This window comes from Anabrus simplex, chromosome 3 (assembly GCF_040414725.1).
Source record: "Anabrus simplex isolate iqAnaSimp1 chromosome 3, ASM4041472v1, whole genome shotgun sequence".
In the NCBI taxonomy this organism is placed as follows: Eukaryota; Metazoa; Arthropoda; class Insecta; order Orthoptera; family Tettigoniidae; genus Anabrus; species Anabrus simplex.
The window spans coordinates 279,525,647-279,542,094 of NC_090267.1; the positions used below are offsets into that span (position 1 = coordinate 279,525,647).

General features: G+C 38.7%; 1 protein-coding gene across 3 annotated transcripts in view; it reads left to right on the top strand.

The window, feature by feature from the left end:
* LOC136866255 (F-box only protein 44) overlaps window positions 1–4,239 on the top strand; it is a 98,283-nt gene extending 94,044 nt beyond the window's left edge. For 2 of the 3 annotated variants that reach the window (XM_067143052.2, XM_067143054.2), the window contains one exon: window positions 1,879–4,239. In XM_067143052.2, the coding sequence (XP_066999153.2) occupies window positions 1,879–2,187 (309 nt within the window). In that variant the 3' untranslated portion in view covers window positions 2,188–4,239. The remainder of the gene's footprint in view (window positions 1–1,878) is intronic. The other variant, XM_067143053.2, reaches the window with a different exon arrangement.
* The last annotated feature ends 12,209 nt before the right edge of the window (window positions 4,240–16,448 follow it).

Here is a 16,448-nt window from a genome sequence, read left to right on the forward strand (position 1 = left end):
TTTAACAAACAGTACTATGCTGCCGATCTAACAGTCCAAAGTTCTAGAGCTGGAATGGCCAGGCCGCAAACATCCGTGAACAGACTTTAATTGGGGGGGGGGGAATATTGTAGAGTCCCAGATAAAAAAACTATGCTGTTTTACTCATCTGTTTAATAGGAGGATCCGGTGAGTCGGAAAATCTCAATTCACTACACTGGTGGGGGGAAAAAGCTATCTGAGTTTGAGGCAAATTTTTTCTCCAAGCCAGAGGAGAAACCTCCTTTTTTGCTGCTAATTTGGAATAAAACTAATATAGAATTTAATAAAAGTGAACTGGAAGAAGCTTTTCTTAAGAAACGACTCTTTTCAAGATTGAATATTGAGTTATTTAGTGAATTCTGGTGCTATAATTTGGAATAGGCCAAAATTGTAATTCTTGATCAGATCATAAGCGAGCCTTTGCAAATACTCCATTAAGTGTGGACACTGATCATTCCAATCAGTGCGTCAGAGTAGGGATTGAATAGCTGGAATACTATGATGAACCAGTGTGTTACGTACCATCAGTAACAGAAAATGTATGAACCAGAGGAATGGCATGCTAAAGAAGAAAGTTATCTCTACCGAGCTCGATAGCTGCAGTCGCTTAAGTGCGGCCAGTATTCGGGAGATAGTAGGTTCGAACCCCACTGTCGGCAGCCCTGAAAATGTTTTTCCGTGGTTTCCCATTTTCACACCAGGCAATATGCCAATATGCTGGGGCTGTACCTTAATTAAGGCCACGGCCGCTTCCTTCCCACTCCTAGCCCTTTCCTGTCCCATCGTCGCCATAAGACCTATCTGTGTCGGTGCGACGTAAAGCAACTAGCAAAAAAAAAAAAAAAAAAGTTATCTCTCACCTGTTTCCCGCCAATATTCAGGTAGGCTATTATACTCGGTACACAACAGTAATCCCATCTAACGGAGATGAGCAGCTGTATAAGAGACAAAGAATATCACAACAAACAATGATCAATGTAATGTTATTGTTGATCAATTTTATGAGCTTTTGATTTATATGCCTTCACATTTAGTTTTCTTCTGACTCAGAAATACCACTCTTATCATAGTTGGTATGATAAAAGTGAATAAAACATAAATGATCGGAAATTATATTCTCAATAACTTTTGTCATGTAGTACTTTTCAATAGGACTTATAACATGGGTATTTAAAAATTACATTTTAGGTGCCTTCCCCTACACTATCATTTCATCCAGGGTGAATAAAATTGTTTATAGCTTAGACTGTAGTTTCTTATTCCCTGACTCTATATACCAATTTTCATTAAATTTTGTTTACCCATTTTCTCGTGGCTCGGCATTGATATGGACTTGGCAACAAAAATACAAATTCATGAATATCTCTTTTATAATAGCTGGTATGGTAAAAATGCGTAGGACATAAATGATTGGAAATTTCATTCTATATAACTTTGGTTATGTAGTATGTATCAATAGGACAACTAATATTATAAATATTTGAGAATTAAATTTTAGGCCTTCCCCTAAACTGCCATTTCAATCAGCGTGAAGAAAATTATTTATAGCCTAGATTGTAGTGGCTCATTCTCCGACTTTACATACCGATTTTCATTACATTCTCTTCAGCCGTTTTCTCGTGAAGCGCGTACCTACATACATACAGACAGACAGAAATTACGGAAAAGTAAAAAGTGCATTTCCTTGTTACTGTGGACATGACCGATACAGAAATACCATTCTTTTTCAATTCTGAGCAACGTACAGGCAAACTCTTCTTTTATATAAATAGATAGCATTTCAGTTCATGTAAAAAGTATTTTTTTAAATTTCTTGTCTTTTTTATGTGATTTAACTAATGTGAATGGTATTCACAGGTTGTACACAAGTTTTATAATTATGGACCAGGAGTTCGCTATATCCGGTTTTACCATGGTGGAATAGATACACAGTTCTGGGCTGGCCACTATGGGAGCAAGATGTCAGGTGCCTGTGTCAAAATTGTACCTGAAGGCAGTCCAGAAACAGATGGTACAACTTCCAATTCACCATCTAATAATGGTGATGATGATGACGACAGAGATATTGGTGGTGTTGAGAACTTTTACCGCAACTATGATATTGACGACGATTCTTCCAGTTCATCTCAAAATGAGGAAAGGTCCTCTTCTTGTATAGTATTATGATAAATAAATAATTCATTGTGGGTTTTTTCTTGTAGCCCTGTAATCTGATATATTTTTTGAGTGATTCTGATGTAAATTCTGTGCTTTGAATAAACAGTTGAAGAATAATTGTAGATAAGCAAAATTACTTTACCATATCACACTAATAATCTATTTAACCTGTTTCTAGCTAAGTGCGGGGTCAGATGATTAAGCCCCAACTAGCGCAAAGGTGTTGAAACCTATCAGCTGGCATGGCCTGTTGCGTACATCTGTGATGGTGACAAATGAATGTGTATGAAGCATTACTGGAATGAAGTTGACAGGAGAACCATCGATCCTGGAGAAAATCTGTCCTATCTCCATTTTGCATGTATTCATCGAGAAATGAATCCAGGACACAGTGATCATAGGCCAACATCTAACTGCCTAAGCTATCGAGAGGCCATCTCATCATGCTATACAATATTAATTCTTTACTGTTGTGTTGATTTTGTAAATTATTTGTGAGATATTTAGAAAGAAAATTCTTGATATATTTTTATATTTTATATGTTGAATCACAACCTCCTGCTCTTGAAAACGCATACAGTAATACTTATCAGAATCAAAATATTTTATGATTTGTTATACAGTGTTAGTAAAACCACTAAGTTTTATGGAACTAAGAATTATTTGTCTAATATATAATACATTCTTGGTTTTATTTTTTCTTAGAATTTTGTTGTTGTTATTATGGTTTTTAGAAGTGATTGAACAAATACCCTCTTCTTTTGTTGTGCATTTAAATCATTGAAATAAAAATTTGAAGTCAAAATGAAATTCATTGAACATCACAGATACAGGATGCAGTGCATTTACTTTTTGTGTAGACAGTCTTATTTCTTATTTTTATCTGAAGCTAGTATCTCATTATTTTTATTCAATATAATAAGCCTGGAAGTAATTGTCCAAATGCCAGGCTGAGTGGCTCAAAGCTGGCCATCTGAGCCCAAGTTGGCAAGTTCAGTCCTGACTCCATCCTAAAGTAGTATTTGAAAGAGTTCTGTCTGTAGATTTACTAGCACATAAAACAATTCCTGTACAGTGAAGTTATGGCACCTTGGCTTCTTCAGAAACCATTAAAGTAGTTATTGAGACATAAAACCAATCACATTATTATTGTCATAGTTAATTCTCCACTTCAGTGTAGCCCTCTCTTTGCACAACCAATCAAGTTGGCCACATGGTTTGGGTCACATAGAAGTGTGCTTGCATTCAGGAAATAGTGGGTTCAAACCTCACTAGTGGTAGCTCTGAAGATGGTTTTTTTTGTGGTTTTCTATTTTCACAACAGCAGTACGTTAATAAAGGCCACAGTCTCTTACTTTTCAGTCCTAGCCCTTGCCTATCCCATTGTCGCCATAAGACCTGTCTGTGTCAGTGCAACATAAATTAAGTAACAGGAAAGTAAAGTCTCTTTGTGCTTGGTGAATAACTGTCAAGTTATAGGTTGGTAGACACTTAAAGCAACCTTGCAGAAATTAATATTGACCCACTGGCAACTACACGGACCACATTCAGACAGAAAATCAGTTCACATAAGTTCACATCCAAGAACCCAACAGCCAGTAACTTGAAACTCAAAAATGCTTGCACACAAGAGAGAATACAAGCCCAGTGTGAAAAGGATGAGGAAGTTTTGGGAAGATAAGAAGAACAGGAAGTCCAGTGCTAAATAATAGTTCTATGTGCTCCTTAGAAGGGAACTTCGAACTTTGGAAAACAAGTCCATGCTTTGCCTAAATTTCTAGGAGATACATTTGCACATTTAATATGCTGATAGTTGTAAACATGATGATAAGCTTTTGCCTGTCAGAAAACATGTTTCACAGAGAACTTTGTCCAGAAGATGCAGAACAAAGTTCTCTGCAAAATGGAAAGAATTTCACGTTGTTTATTGACACAGCAAAAGCTTATTATTCTGTCTAAAATCACGGGCCATAAAATCTCCTTGTTTTCTGACACGGCAAAAGCTTATTATCCTGTCTAAAATCACTGGCCATAAAATCTCCTTGTTTTCTGACACGGCAAAAGCTTTGTCTTCAATCACAGGCCAAGAAATCACCTTGTTTTCTGACTCAGCAAAAGTTTATTAAACTTTCTACAATCACGGACCATGAAATCACCTTGTTTTCTGACTCAGCAAAAGTTTATTAACCTATCTACAATCACAGGCCAAGAAATCACCTTGTTTTCTGACTCAGCAAAAGTTTATTAACCTGTCTACAATCATTCTGACACAGCAAAAGTTTATTATCCTGTCTACAATCATTCTGACACAGCAAAAGTTTATTATCCGGTCTACAATCATTCTGACACAGCAAAAGTTCGTTATCCGGTCTACAATCATTCTGACACAGCAAAAGTTTATTATCCTGTCTACAATCATTCTGACACAGCAAAAGTTTATTATCCTATCTACAATTACGGGCCATGAAAGCATCAATCTAAATATGCTGATAGTTAGTGCTAGGATCAAATAAACTGGCAACCCCCCCCCCCCCCTGTTTTTTCCCCAATTTATTATTCATTACATGATTTCAACAATTCTTAGTAGGATGCCTACTGGTATCTGGTATCTTGGTAATGATATTAAGTTTTGTTTCATTTTTAAAGCATGTGATTTGACATTTTAGCCATGTTTGAATACATGCACAATGATTTAGTTCTCATTCAATCGAATTAATTTAATTAATTATAATTCTACAAATACATCTGCTGAACAAGTTTAATATGAAATAAAAAATATTGTCCAGCAGTGCAGTGTCAGGGAAAGTACCCATCACACTTGCCACATTCCCTGTTGAATCATAAGTCCAAGGCACTTTCACAGGAATTCAGTGGAATGTGGGTCTCCTGTGACAGTTTAGTTGGCTACCATTATCCGAAATGAAGTTTTTGGCCTCCATATTCTAAGGTCCCATTGTTTTCAGTGCAAACACCACTACTTCTTCGTATTACATGTAACTGTTATCATTTTTAGATCCGTATTGAAATGTGCTATAATTTGCATTCATTTGTATTGAATAGGTGGAATAGAAAAATAAAAATTTATGTACTTCTTTGTATTCGTTCATTTTCCTGTGTTCGGCTGATTACACAGCAGACCCAGCAAGCTTAGATATTTGAGGCAAAGTACAATGTACAGCCATACTTATTTTTAAACCTGGAATAGCTTCAGTTGACCAGACCATGAAACAATATTAAAACCTATTTTTTTAAACGTTCTCAAACATAAAATCATTCCAAAACCTGAGAAATGAATTAAAATCTTCCAATAGGTTCTTATTATTTTATCTTGGTAAATTGTCTTTCAAGTGTCTTGTTATGATCCACAATAAATATTAGTGAATATTATTCACTTTTATGTCTTGCATTAGAAAGTATTCTCTGTAAGATGAGAACCAGGGTAGAGTATTATCTAGGGATTAGGGTAAGGCAGATGTTGAGGAAAGTAGAAGAGAAGGAGGAGGGAAAGGAGTAGGTGGTAGTGTTTCACGTTGGTACCAACAACGTAAGGCAAGCAGATATAAGTACCAACATAGCTGGGGATGTGTGGGATCTGGTAAATGCAACACAGGTGAGATTTAAGGAAGCAGAGATTGTTATGAGTGGAATACTGTGAGGGAGGGATACTGACTGGAAGGTGATTGGGGATTTAAATGAGACTATGGAGTAGGTATATGGGAAACTGGGAGTGAGATTTCTTGATCGTAATGGGTGTGTAGATGTACAATGTTCATTTAAACCGCAGTGGTACATAAATGTTAGGAAATTTCTTTAAAAGGATTATAGGGAGGTACATTCAGGCAAACGGGGTGGTCTAGGGGGGCGTTGATAAGGGTGATAAGGGTACAGGGATCTGGAAGTCAAGTAGGGATGACAAAAATGGTTAGTGCTGAACTGTAGAAGTATTGTAAAGATAGGAATAGAATTAAGTGATTTAATAAGTTACCAGTTATTATAATAGCAGTTGAATCACGGCTGAGAAATGATATAATGGATGCAGAAATATTCTCACAGAAGTGGGACCTGTATCGTAGAGATAGGATAGGAATGGTAAGAAGGGGAGTATTCATTCTGGAGAAAGAGGAATTTATAACCTATGAAAATATTAAAGAAGACAAACATGAAATTCTAAGTGTAAGTCTCATCTCTAAGGATTTTTTTTTTTTTTTTTTTTTTTTTTTTTTTTTTTTTTTTTTTTTTTTTTTTTTTGCTATTTGCTTTACGTCGCACCGACGCAGATAGGTCTTATGGCGACGATGGGATAGGAAAGGCCTAGGAATGGGAAGGCAGCGCCCTGGTCTTAATTAAGGTACAGCCCCAGCATTAGGCTAATGTTTTTGTGGCATACAACGGAAAACCATCTTCAGGGCTGCTGACAGTGGGGTTCGAACCCACTATCTCCCGGATGCAAGCTCACAGCTGTACGCCCCTAACCGCACGACCACACCCGGTCACCTCTAAAGATTATATGCAACTTGATATCTTTGGAGTGTACAGACTGGAAAAGGGAAGCGCTGATGCTGATTCAGAATTATTTGATAAGGTAATCAGCTATGTGAGAAACAATATGGAAAGGAACGTGATTGTGGCGGGTGATCTCAATTTACCAAATGTCAATTGGGAAGGTAATGCAAATGACAGGAAGCATGACCAACAAATGGCAAACAAGTTAATATGGGAAGGGCAGCTGATTCAGAAAGTGATGGAAACTGAAGTAATGGATGGTATTACTGATCACAAAGCTGTTTTTGTCGTAGTTAAAAATAAATGTGATAGAAAGGAAGGTCTTAAAATTAGGACTATTAGCCAGTACCATATGGCTGATAAAACAGGCACGAGGGAATTTAAAGAAAAAACAAGTATGCTCAGTGGAAAACAGTAAATAAAAATGTAAACAGACTCTGGGATGGGTTTAAAGCAATTGTTGAGGAATGTGCAAACAGGTTTGTACCTTTAAAGGTGGCAAGGAATGCCACAGATCCACCATATTATAACAGAGAAATAAAGGAGGAGGTGCAGGTCGGAAAGAAATAGACTTAGAAATGGCTGGAGAAGGAAGAAGAAATTGAAGGAACTTACTAGGAAATTGAATCTAGCAAAGAAGTCAGCTAGGGATAACATGATGGCAAGCATAATTGGCGCTCATACAAATTTTAGGTTCCAAGAAGGACATTCCAGGAATCATTAATGAACAAGAGGAGTGTGTAATCTACAGAAGGCAGAAGTATTCAGTCAGCATTATGTATTGTTGGTTAGAAGGATAATATCCAGATAGAGGAGGTGACTAATAGTAAAGAAGTATAAAATTTACCTATGATAAAAATGACATTTACAGTATGATACAAAAGTTGAAAACTAGAAAAGTAGCTAAAATTGATAATGCTTCGGGGGATATACTAAAGACAATGGGTTGGGATATAGCACCATATCTGAAGTACTTATTTGATTATTGTTTGCATGAAGAAGTTACACCAGAAGAATGGAGAGTTCCTATAGTTGCTCCGACCATGAGGACATACGAAAACCAAAGACGCGGACCAGAGCCCTGCTACAACAGAGTAACCAAAGGCCAGAAATTGAGAAACACTCAATCAGCGAAGCTACCTATGATTTGACCCAAAATTTTCACTAATCAAAATGGGTGATATTCCAGCCAATGAAAATACCTTACCTAATATGGTAACGTGGGAAACACATTCTAGAGGTTTCGATTGCGAAACTCAGCAATTTTGTGATCAAAGCTTCCACTTGGCAAATACAGGGTGATACAAAAGATGGGTTACAACAAGCATATTACTGGAGATCTCCAGTACCCAAAATACAATTTCTTCCAACACTCAATGATTAAATAAATATCAACTGTCTCTCTTGTGAGTCCTGAAAATTCTTTAAATTCACAAAAAGTTTACAACCAATAAAACACGTATTTCATCATCTTCGTCTTAAATGTCTTCATTCTTGCGATGGCGATTTTACCACAAATTTACATAAATGCACAACCAAAAAATAATTTAATTGAATTATTCGAAAATGTCTGAGAGTTCCTTAGTTTTCACGACAAATTTTTAGCATAAAGGCAAGAATTAAATGATTCCATCCACATTATGAACTTCTCACCACTGGCAACATCCTCCACCGCAGAATCTTGAGCTCTGCTCGATAATTAAATAAAAAATACTTTAAATAAAATGGCAATTTTAACTGGAGGTCTGAAGTCCGTGAAAACACCCTGACACCAACACAAGTCACCCACATCTTGATGCGACTCTTACTAAGAGTACCTTGGAAGCAGAATTTCCTAAGCTTGACCACAAGTATTGCTGTCCATAGGATAGCTGACATCGGCCGCCTGCCAACACGGTTTCCCTTTTAAGTCCCACCCGGGTCTCCAATGAATCTTCATTTTGTTCACTCGAGTAGTGAAGTCACAAAGAACATGTCATGGCGCAGTACAGGGCAAGGGCCACCACCAGGAACTTTGCTACACTGCACTCCCAGGTTGGATGCAAACAAGTCAGGAATTCATAGTGCCCCTTCCAATAGGCATGACAGGTTCCCTGGCTGGACTAGGTTATTGTGATCACTGGAACAGAGATCAATCCGCAGCAAAAAAGGAAGTTATACAGGAAAAGCCATAGCTCGGCCATGCAGAAGAGTCTTTAGAGAAATGTAGACTGAAGGGTGGGTTTTCTGTTTTTCTTGACAACTATTACTATATAACAGAAATTGTTAAAATTCCATGCAAGGAGAATAATTTTGCCCCAGATATCTTTGGGAACCCTAAGCCCCCCAGGGCAGCATGTTTAAAACTTTACCAAACATAAGAGACCAAATAAAATTAGGAAAGTTCACTGGAGTTTACCTTAATACCTGAAAATTTTACAAGGGATCCCTAGTTATGACAATGAATTAAAATCTTAACCTAAAGGGCATACCAAATTATACCTAACATGGTCTCTAACGACCATTCTTATTACAACTAAAATCTTAAATAACCTATAAACTTGCCAATGTATCCGGCCAGAGATGTACCCCAAAAATTTGCTTATAACTAAGTTTTCTTAAGAAACTAATGGTTTCTACAGTATCATCTCATAACTAGGGGATCTTGACTTGCGACAAATGGACGACTGATCCTCTTCCTTTTAGGATCGCCGATTAAAAATGACACAGCGGTTAGAAATTTCAAAATTGTGCAGGGACCTCGAAATCTGGGGACCAAGTTTTTAATGACATGGTCTGCAGCACTACTCATAGTATGAAACTTTACGTTGAACCTTAGCGTAATATACTTTGACATTCTTACGCGCATAGTGCCAAGCAGCACGGATCGTTTCTGGATTTGCGACATCAGGTAGAAGATCGTTAATGGACCACAGATTAGAGAGTGGAGAATTGGGGCTGAATGCTAGCATCAATGAAGCAGGAGTTTGCTTATGACTTTCATGAACCGCAGTGTTGAAAGCAAATGATAACCAATTAAGTGATGAATCCAACTTAGAATGGTCAGAAGAATGGTAGGCAATAAGAGCAGATCTTAAATTTCGATTTTGACTCTTTCAGCATAATTAGGCCTGGGATAATAAGGGGTAGGTAGTCGTTACGTGAGAAATAGATAAGTCAAAACAGACGTTACGGAATTACACAGATGTAAAAGCTCTAGCATTATCACTTACCAAAAACTGACAGGGTCCAAATGAAGCAAAGATCTGTTTCAAGCAAGAAATAGTAGTATTAGCATTAGCCATACGAGTTGGGAACAGCCATGTAAAACGCGAGAACGCATCAAAACACACAAGTATGAAACGATGACCGGTCCGTGATCGCGGAAAAGGACCAATGAAATCTATGAAAAGTCTCCCCATCGGGCGAGAAGCTTGCTCAGATGACAACAGACCTAGTCGGTTATTAGGAGCAGGTTTACTAATATTACACGTTTTACAAGATTTAACCAAGGTGTGGATTTCACCATCCATGGATTTCCAAATGAAATGTTTGCGGATTTTCTCTCTAGTCTTGAACACACCGAGGTGTTCACCGACAGGGAATTCATGGAAATATTTGAAAAGAGCAGGAACTAAATTAGCTGGAACAACAATTTTGGGGTCTCCACGAGCAGGACAGCACAACACAGAACACCATTCTTAATGACATAGGGTTTGACATGCTCACCAGACTCAATCCTGTCAATAATAGCCTTCAATTCAGAGTCGTCTTCCTGGTGTTTAAAAATATCTTTGAAAATGAAAGGGGAACTGGTCAAAACTACATTAACAAAGGTCGAAACTTGTTCAGGAGAGGGATCTGCAGGCTCTGATTGAGGATCAGGTCTGTCAGGGTAGAACATCCTACTGAGACTGTCAGCAATAACGTTTTGAGTTCCACGAATGTGACGAGCTTCAAATTGAAAAGCTGATATTTACTGCCCAACGTGTAAGACGACCGGTCCTTCTTGGTTTGGCCAGTACCCAACTCAGCAGGATCAGATCTGCCAGGGTAGAAAATCCTACTGAGACTGTCAGCAATAACGTTTTGAGTTCCACGACTGTGGCGAGCTTCAAATTGAAAAGCTGATATTTACTGCCCAACGCTCAAGACGGCCGGTCCTTCTCGGTTGGCTCAGTACCCAACTCAGCACCTGATTATCGGTTTCAAGATCAAATGGGAGGTGTTTGAGGTACATTCTAAAACTTTCTAGAGAGAAAACAACACCTAAAGCTTCTAATTCATAGATCGAATAATTACGTTCAGCACGATTGAGACTATGGGAAGCATAAGAAATTGGACGACGTCCATCTTCAATTTCCTGGAGGAGCACACCAAATAAACCAGTAGATGAGGCATCAGTTTGGAGAATGAAACGTTTAGAAAAATCTGGCATCGCCAGCTCAGGAGCGTTACATAAGACAGATTTCAAATCATAGAAAGCTTCAAGTTGAGCATCACCCCACTCAAATTTAGCATATTTTCTCCTCAAGGCGTTTAATGGGGCTGCTCTTTCAGCGAAATTGGGGATGAATTTACGGAAGAAATTAACCATGCCAACGAACCTATCTACAGCCTCGATATCTTCAGGGGTTGAAAAATTTGGAATAGCTGCAGTACGAGATTCGTCAATAGAGACACATTTTTCAGACACAATACGTCCTAAGAAGGACATCTGGGACTGCGCGAAAGTAAATTGCTAGCCTTAAGGGTTAGTCCTGCTTTACGGAGTCTTTCAAGGGTGCTCTTCAAAAGTTTCACTGAAATTTACCAAATCGTCCAAATAAATATAGACAAATTTGAATTTAATGTCTGACAAAACATTATCGTGGAGCTGAATTAGTACCGCAGCTCGCGTGGCTAGGCCAAACGGCACTCTTTCAAATTCATAGAGGTTCCAGTCAGTGGCAAAAGCAGTGAGATGCTTGGATTCCTCAGCAAGAGGTATCTGATAATATGCCTGATTGAAATCGAAAGCGGTAAAAGTTTTGGCATTAGCAAACCAAGAGAAACCAGAGAGTAAGTCAGGAAGAGGGAAAGATTGAAGAACAACGCTCTTATTTAGCATCGTATAATCAATTACTGGCCTAAAGCCACCCTGTGGTTTAGGGACAAGAAAAATGGGAGAAGAGTACGCAGAATTAGACGGACGTATTACACCATCAGCAAGCATCTAATCGATAACAGAATTAAGGGCTTTCATCTTGGGAGGCGACAACCGATACAGAGGAGAACGAACAGGTGCATTGTCAGTTACTTCAATTTTATATTCCAAAACATTGGTTACCCCTAACTTATCGGTAAACACATTAGGAAATTTATCACAAAGTTTTGTAAGTTGGATGGCTTGATCATCAGGCAAATGCTTAAAGTCGAAGGCTTTGGGTTCACTTGTGTCTTCAGGGACAGCATTGACATGATAAGGAAGAATAGGGGAAGGATAAAAAAGTAAACTCGTCTCCTCATCCCGGGGTGGTGCAGCTCTTTTCAGGCACACCCCTATTGGAGGTGAGCTGCATGTACAGCTTCAACCACATACCAGTCATCCTGCCATTCTTAAATTTCTGGCAGTACCGGAACCGAACCCGGGCCTCCCAGGATGGCAGGCAATAACACTAACCGTTACGCTACGGAAGCGGAGAGGGGGAACGAATACTCAAGGTAAATATGCTAACAGAAAATTTAAACTGGAACTCGTTGCACTGAAGGTCCAATGTCATTACAATTTTGGCAATAAAATTAGCACCCAAAATGAAAGGACGAGGTAAATCTTTCGCCACTAGCACGGGCATTTTCCACGTGAAATTACGGATTCTAATTTTGAGATTCACACTTCCAATCACATTCAATGAATTAGAGTTAGCCGTATGGCAGGTTAAAGATACAGATTTTAAAGAAGGGGAATTTACAAACAGTTTGCACAGAATTATGCCAGCTTTCACTGATCAAGGTGATGCTACTTCCAGAATCAACCAAAGCACAGACAGGTTCATTGTTCACCTCTAAGCATATGTAAGGTAACTTACAAAGAGGAATAGCAGAAATACCACAAGATTGTGGCAATTGACACTTGGGTCAGATACAGGTTTGTCATCAGCTACAGGATTGTGTAAGCCATTATCTAACCGACAGCGATAACAGATCAAACATGAAACTACACTGTGAGGTTTGGCGCAAGAATTGTCAGTTAGTCATCTGGAATTGCCATTGCCAGAATGCCCAGATACGGAAGAATTGTGAGGATACTGTCTAGAAAAATGCCTATTTGACCCACAGTATCTGCAAGAATTAGTCGAGGAAGAAACTCTACCCACATTAGGATTTGAATTGCCGAAGGGCTTAATCTTAGGACAATTCCTCTGAAAATTTTCAAGTTGGCCACTCACGGCAGGCTTCGAATTGCCTAAGGGCCCAGTCTTAGTACAATTCCGCTGGAAATGATCAGTGGACCCAAAATTATAGCATGTACGCGAATTACGTGGCTTGGAAGGAGAAGAAAAGGTACTAGTGACCTGAGAAGACATGCTCATAGGAGGAGGAGCTAACGCAATGCGCAGCTGGTCTGCATATCTAATTCCTTCGGCAGAAACAGTGATAGCTTCCAACTGAGCAAAGGTAGGAGGTCATGCTGACAGAACAAGATATGACCGATAATTAGGTGCAAGGCCCTCAACAATGCTAGCAACCATTTGGACTCAGAATAGTTGTGCCTAAAAAATCCTAGCATTGAAACTTATGTCTTGAATATATTCAGACAATGTTTCATTCAAATGCAGCACACGAAAATAATATTTTTGCACCAAGGAAGACAATGCACAGGAAGGAATGAAGAACTCAAGCTCTTGCGCGTGAAATTGGTCCATTGTCACTTTTCAGAAATAGCTCTTATGATGTGTTCAGAAACAGCTCCAGATACATGTAGATATAAGACTTGGAAGAAATTATCACTACTTAAAAGTATACAATACCCTGATCTTTAAATTCAACCAAGAAATGTAGAAAAGTAATGATCTCATCAATTGAATTAGCTGTGAACTTAGATATAGCCTTAAATATAGTTAACGGGCGAGGTAAATTGACAAACATTTGAGAAACAGCAGGCGTAGTAGGTACCTGAAAAGGACTGGATTGGTTATGAGAAGGAATCACAGTTGTATAATAATCTTGGTTCAAACGCCCTTGGGAAAAAGTTGGAGTACTGAAAGTGAGGTTAGGACTGTAATTAGATTGCAAAGAAACCGGCGCAGATATTCGCATCTGCGAAATATTTTCGCACATTTGAGAAACAACCGAAGTTTTTGACACACATGGCACTTGGACGCGGGGATAACTTTGCGTTAATGGAAGAGAAACAGCTTGTGATGCAAGAGAAGGTTGAGACAAAGGTACGGTTGAATTAACAGTTCCCATAGGAATGATAGACATACCAACTTGTGTAAAAGAACCATCACGGGCAGAGAAGCACTTGTAAAAATAATGGGAGAAGATTGCAGGGGAACATTATCACAAGTTACCACATTACTAATTTTTGAAGCAGTTGTTACAGAGATAGTGTCACTGTCACAAGTTTCAGGTGGGGCAGACACATTAGCTACAGAACTGGAGCTAGACGACGCATTGCCTTCTAGCAAGCCTACTGTTTTATCGAAATAACCGTAAAACTTTGATAACAACAGCTCACATTCCTGTCGCTCGTTTACGGATAAATTAAGAGCTAACAGGTCGCGAATCCTGCCCATGTAATGCTGCACTTGGGCTTACACACGTATTAACTGAGCATTATTTAGAGGAACAAAAGGACAAAAGAATAGCTTCGAATTTGGTAAGTTTATCTTTAACATTGGTCAAAGATGCACACACTTCATCTGTTGATAAACTGGGTACATATATTGGTACATTAAGCGATTGCTTTAACAAGCTCACGTCATATCTAACCCTTCCTGTCGAATTCAATTTACGAACACGAAATTCGTAAACTAATTCCTCCGTCCTGAAATGGAAAGGGACAGTGATAGCACGAGACATGTTAACAAGAAATTACTTTAGGAGATGATAACAGGTTATTTTTTGGTTAGATAAGGGTCACCGCTCTTGTGTCACTCTCTTCTACAACCACGCCTCAGCTAACAGATGTCCCCTCCCCCTCTTTTTAGGAGTGTTAGTCATATAAAATTTGCACATATCAACAAGGCAATAATGTGAAAATCAAAAATAACAAACCTGAAGTAACATATGCCCGCCGATGATGCACCATGAAAACTTCTTCTTCTTCTTCTTCTTCTTTCTTGGTACTTATGGACTTTTTTACTGTCGTCCAGCCACTATGCGAATAATAACATAAAGCACACGCAAGACAGAATCTAGAAAACATAAGATAAGTCCAAATTGCACATATTAATGAAGGGGTTGAAAACTGTTGTCCCTGAAATCAGTCTATAGGTATTCATAGATCACACACGAACAAATCTTGCACGTAGTTCAAAATGGAAGCCGGAACATAGCGTCCAAGGGTAGATAAGAGAAGTAGGAATAGGACAAAATCATTAATCACCTGGAAATATGATCGAGCTGTGGACATGTCATGCAAATTCCTGGATGGAACGAAACGTTTTTGAAATTAGGGTGACAGGTATAGAGGGGTTCGCTTATGAGACTAGGGGATTAAGCAAATAAGCAAAAAGGGAGTGAGACATGGGGAAAAGCACAGGGACACAAAGGTGCTAATCTTCACGCCAAAGTGACCCGTCCTGGAGACTTTTTACTACTCAAACACGACCGGGTCTACAATTGGGAGAGACAGACATGTAGGAAGGGAAAAAATTTAACAAAGAGGAGGGTAAACATTGAAGGATTGAGGAGGAAATGAGATAAATATCGGAGAGTGTATTGTATAGATAAGAGTACTAACCTAAAACAATAACACGCGATGATTGATCTAGTTAACAAAAGAGGAATGCACCGGAAATACGTATGATAATGTATGAAGCACGAGTATTGGGGGTGACAAAATACAGTAGCTATGTGTAGTAGCGAGAAGGACAGTAGCAACGTGAGTAAAGTATAACAGAAAGCAAAAGTAAACTAAGACCAAAAGAAAATGAGTGAATAAACCTACACGCCAGTGAAATAGGTCAGTAAAATAGTCTTGAACTTGTAACGGTTATAGAGTCATTTGAGCATCATCAAGGAATTGATTAAGAACTATAATGATGTCAGGTGATAGATCAAATAACAGACAGGAAAGACTGGTAGGAAAGGGAATTTTCATTCGTGTCAGACTAGTGAGTAGCTTACGACGGGGGGCAAAATAAACAGGAGATTGAAAAAATAGATGGTTACTATCCCCTTCTATATCACCACACACACAGGTAGGCTGATAAACTAAATGAAAACGAAACTTGTATTGCGGGGTAAGGGAATGGTTGAAGCGTAAGCGAACTATGTTAGTAACATGTCGGTGTGTATATGTGCCCTTGAAAAACCAAGGTTTTGTTGAAATGTATGGTTGAAGCCGATAATATTAGGTGCCTTTATAGCGCGCAGATTGATTCCACTCATCTTGCCAGGATCGGTAGGCTTTGTCTTTAAGACTAGGATATAAGTCAAGTGGGGGTATAGCTACTGCGAGGGGGGGGAGTGTGAAGACGGCTAGCTTCTTTAGAGGCAAGGTCAGCTTGCTCATTACCAAGAATGTTGGAATGTCCCGACATCCATACAAGTGAGATATATACGCCATTCCTTCCAAG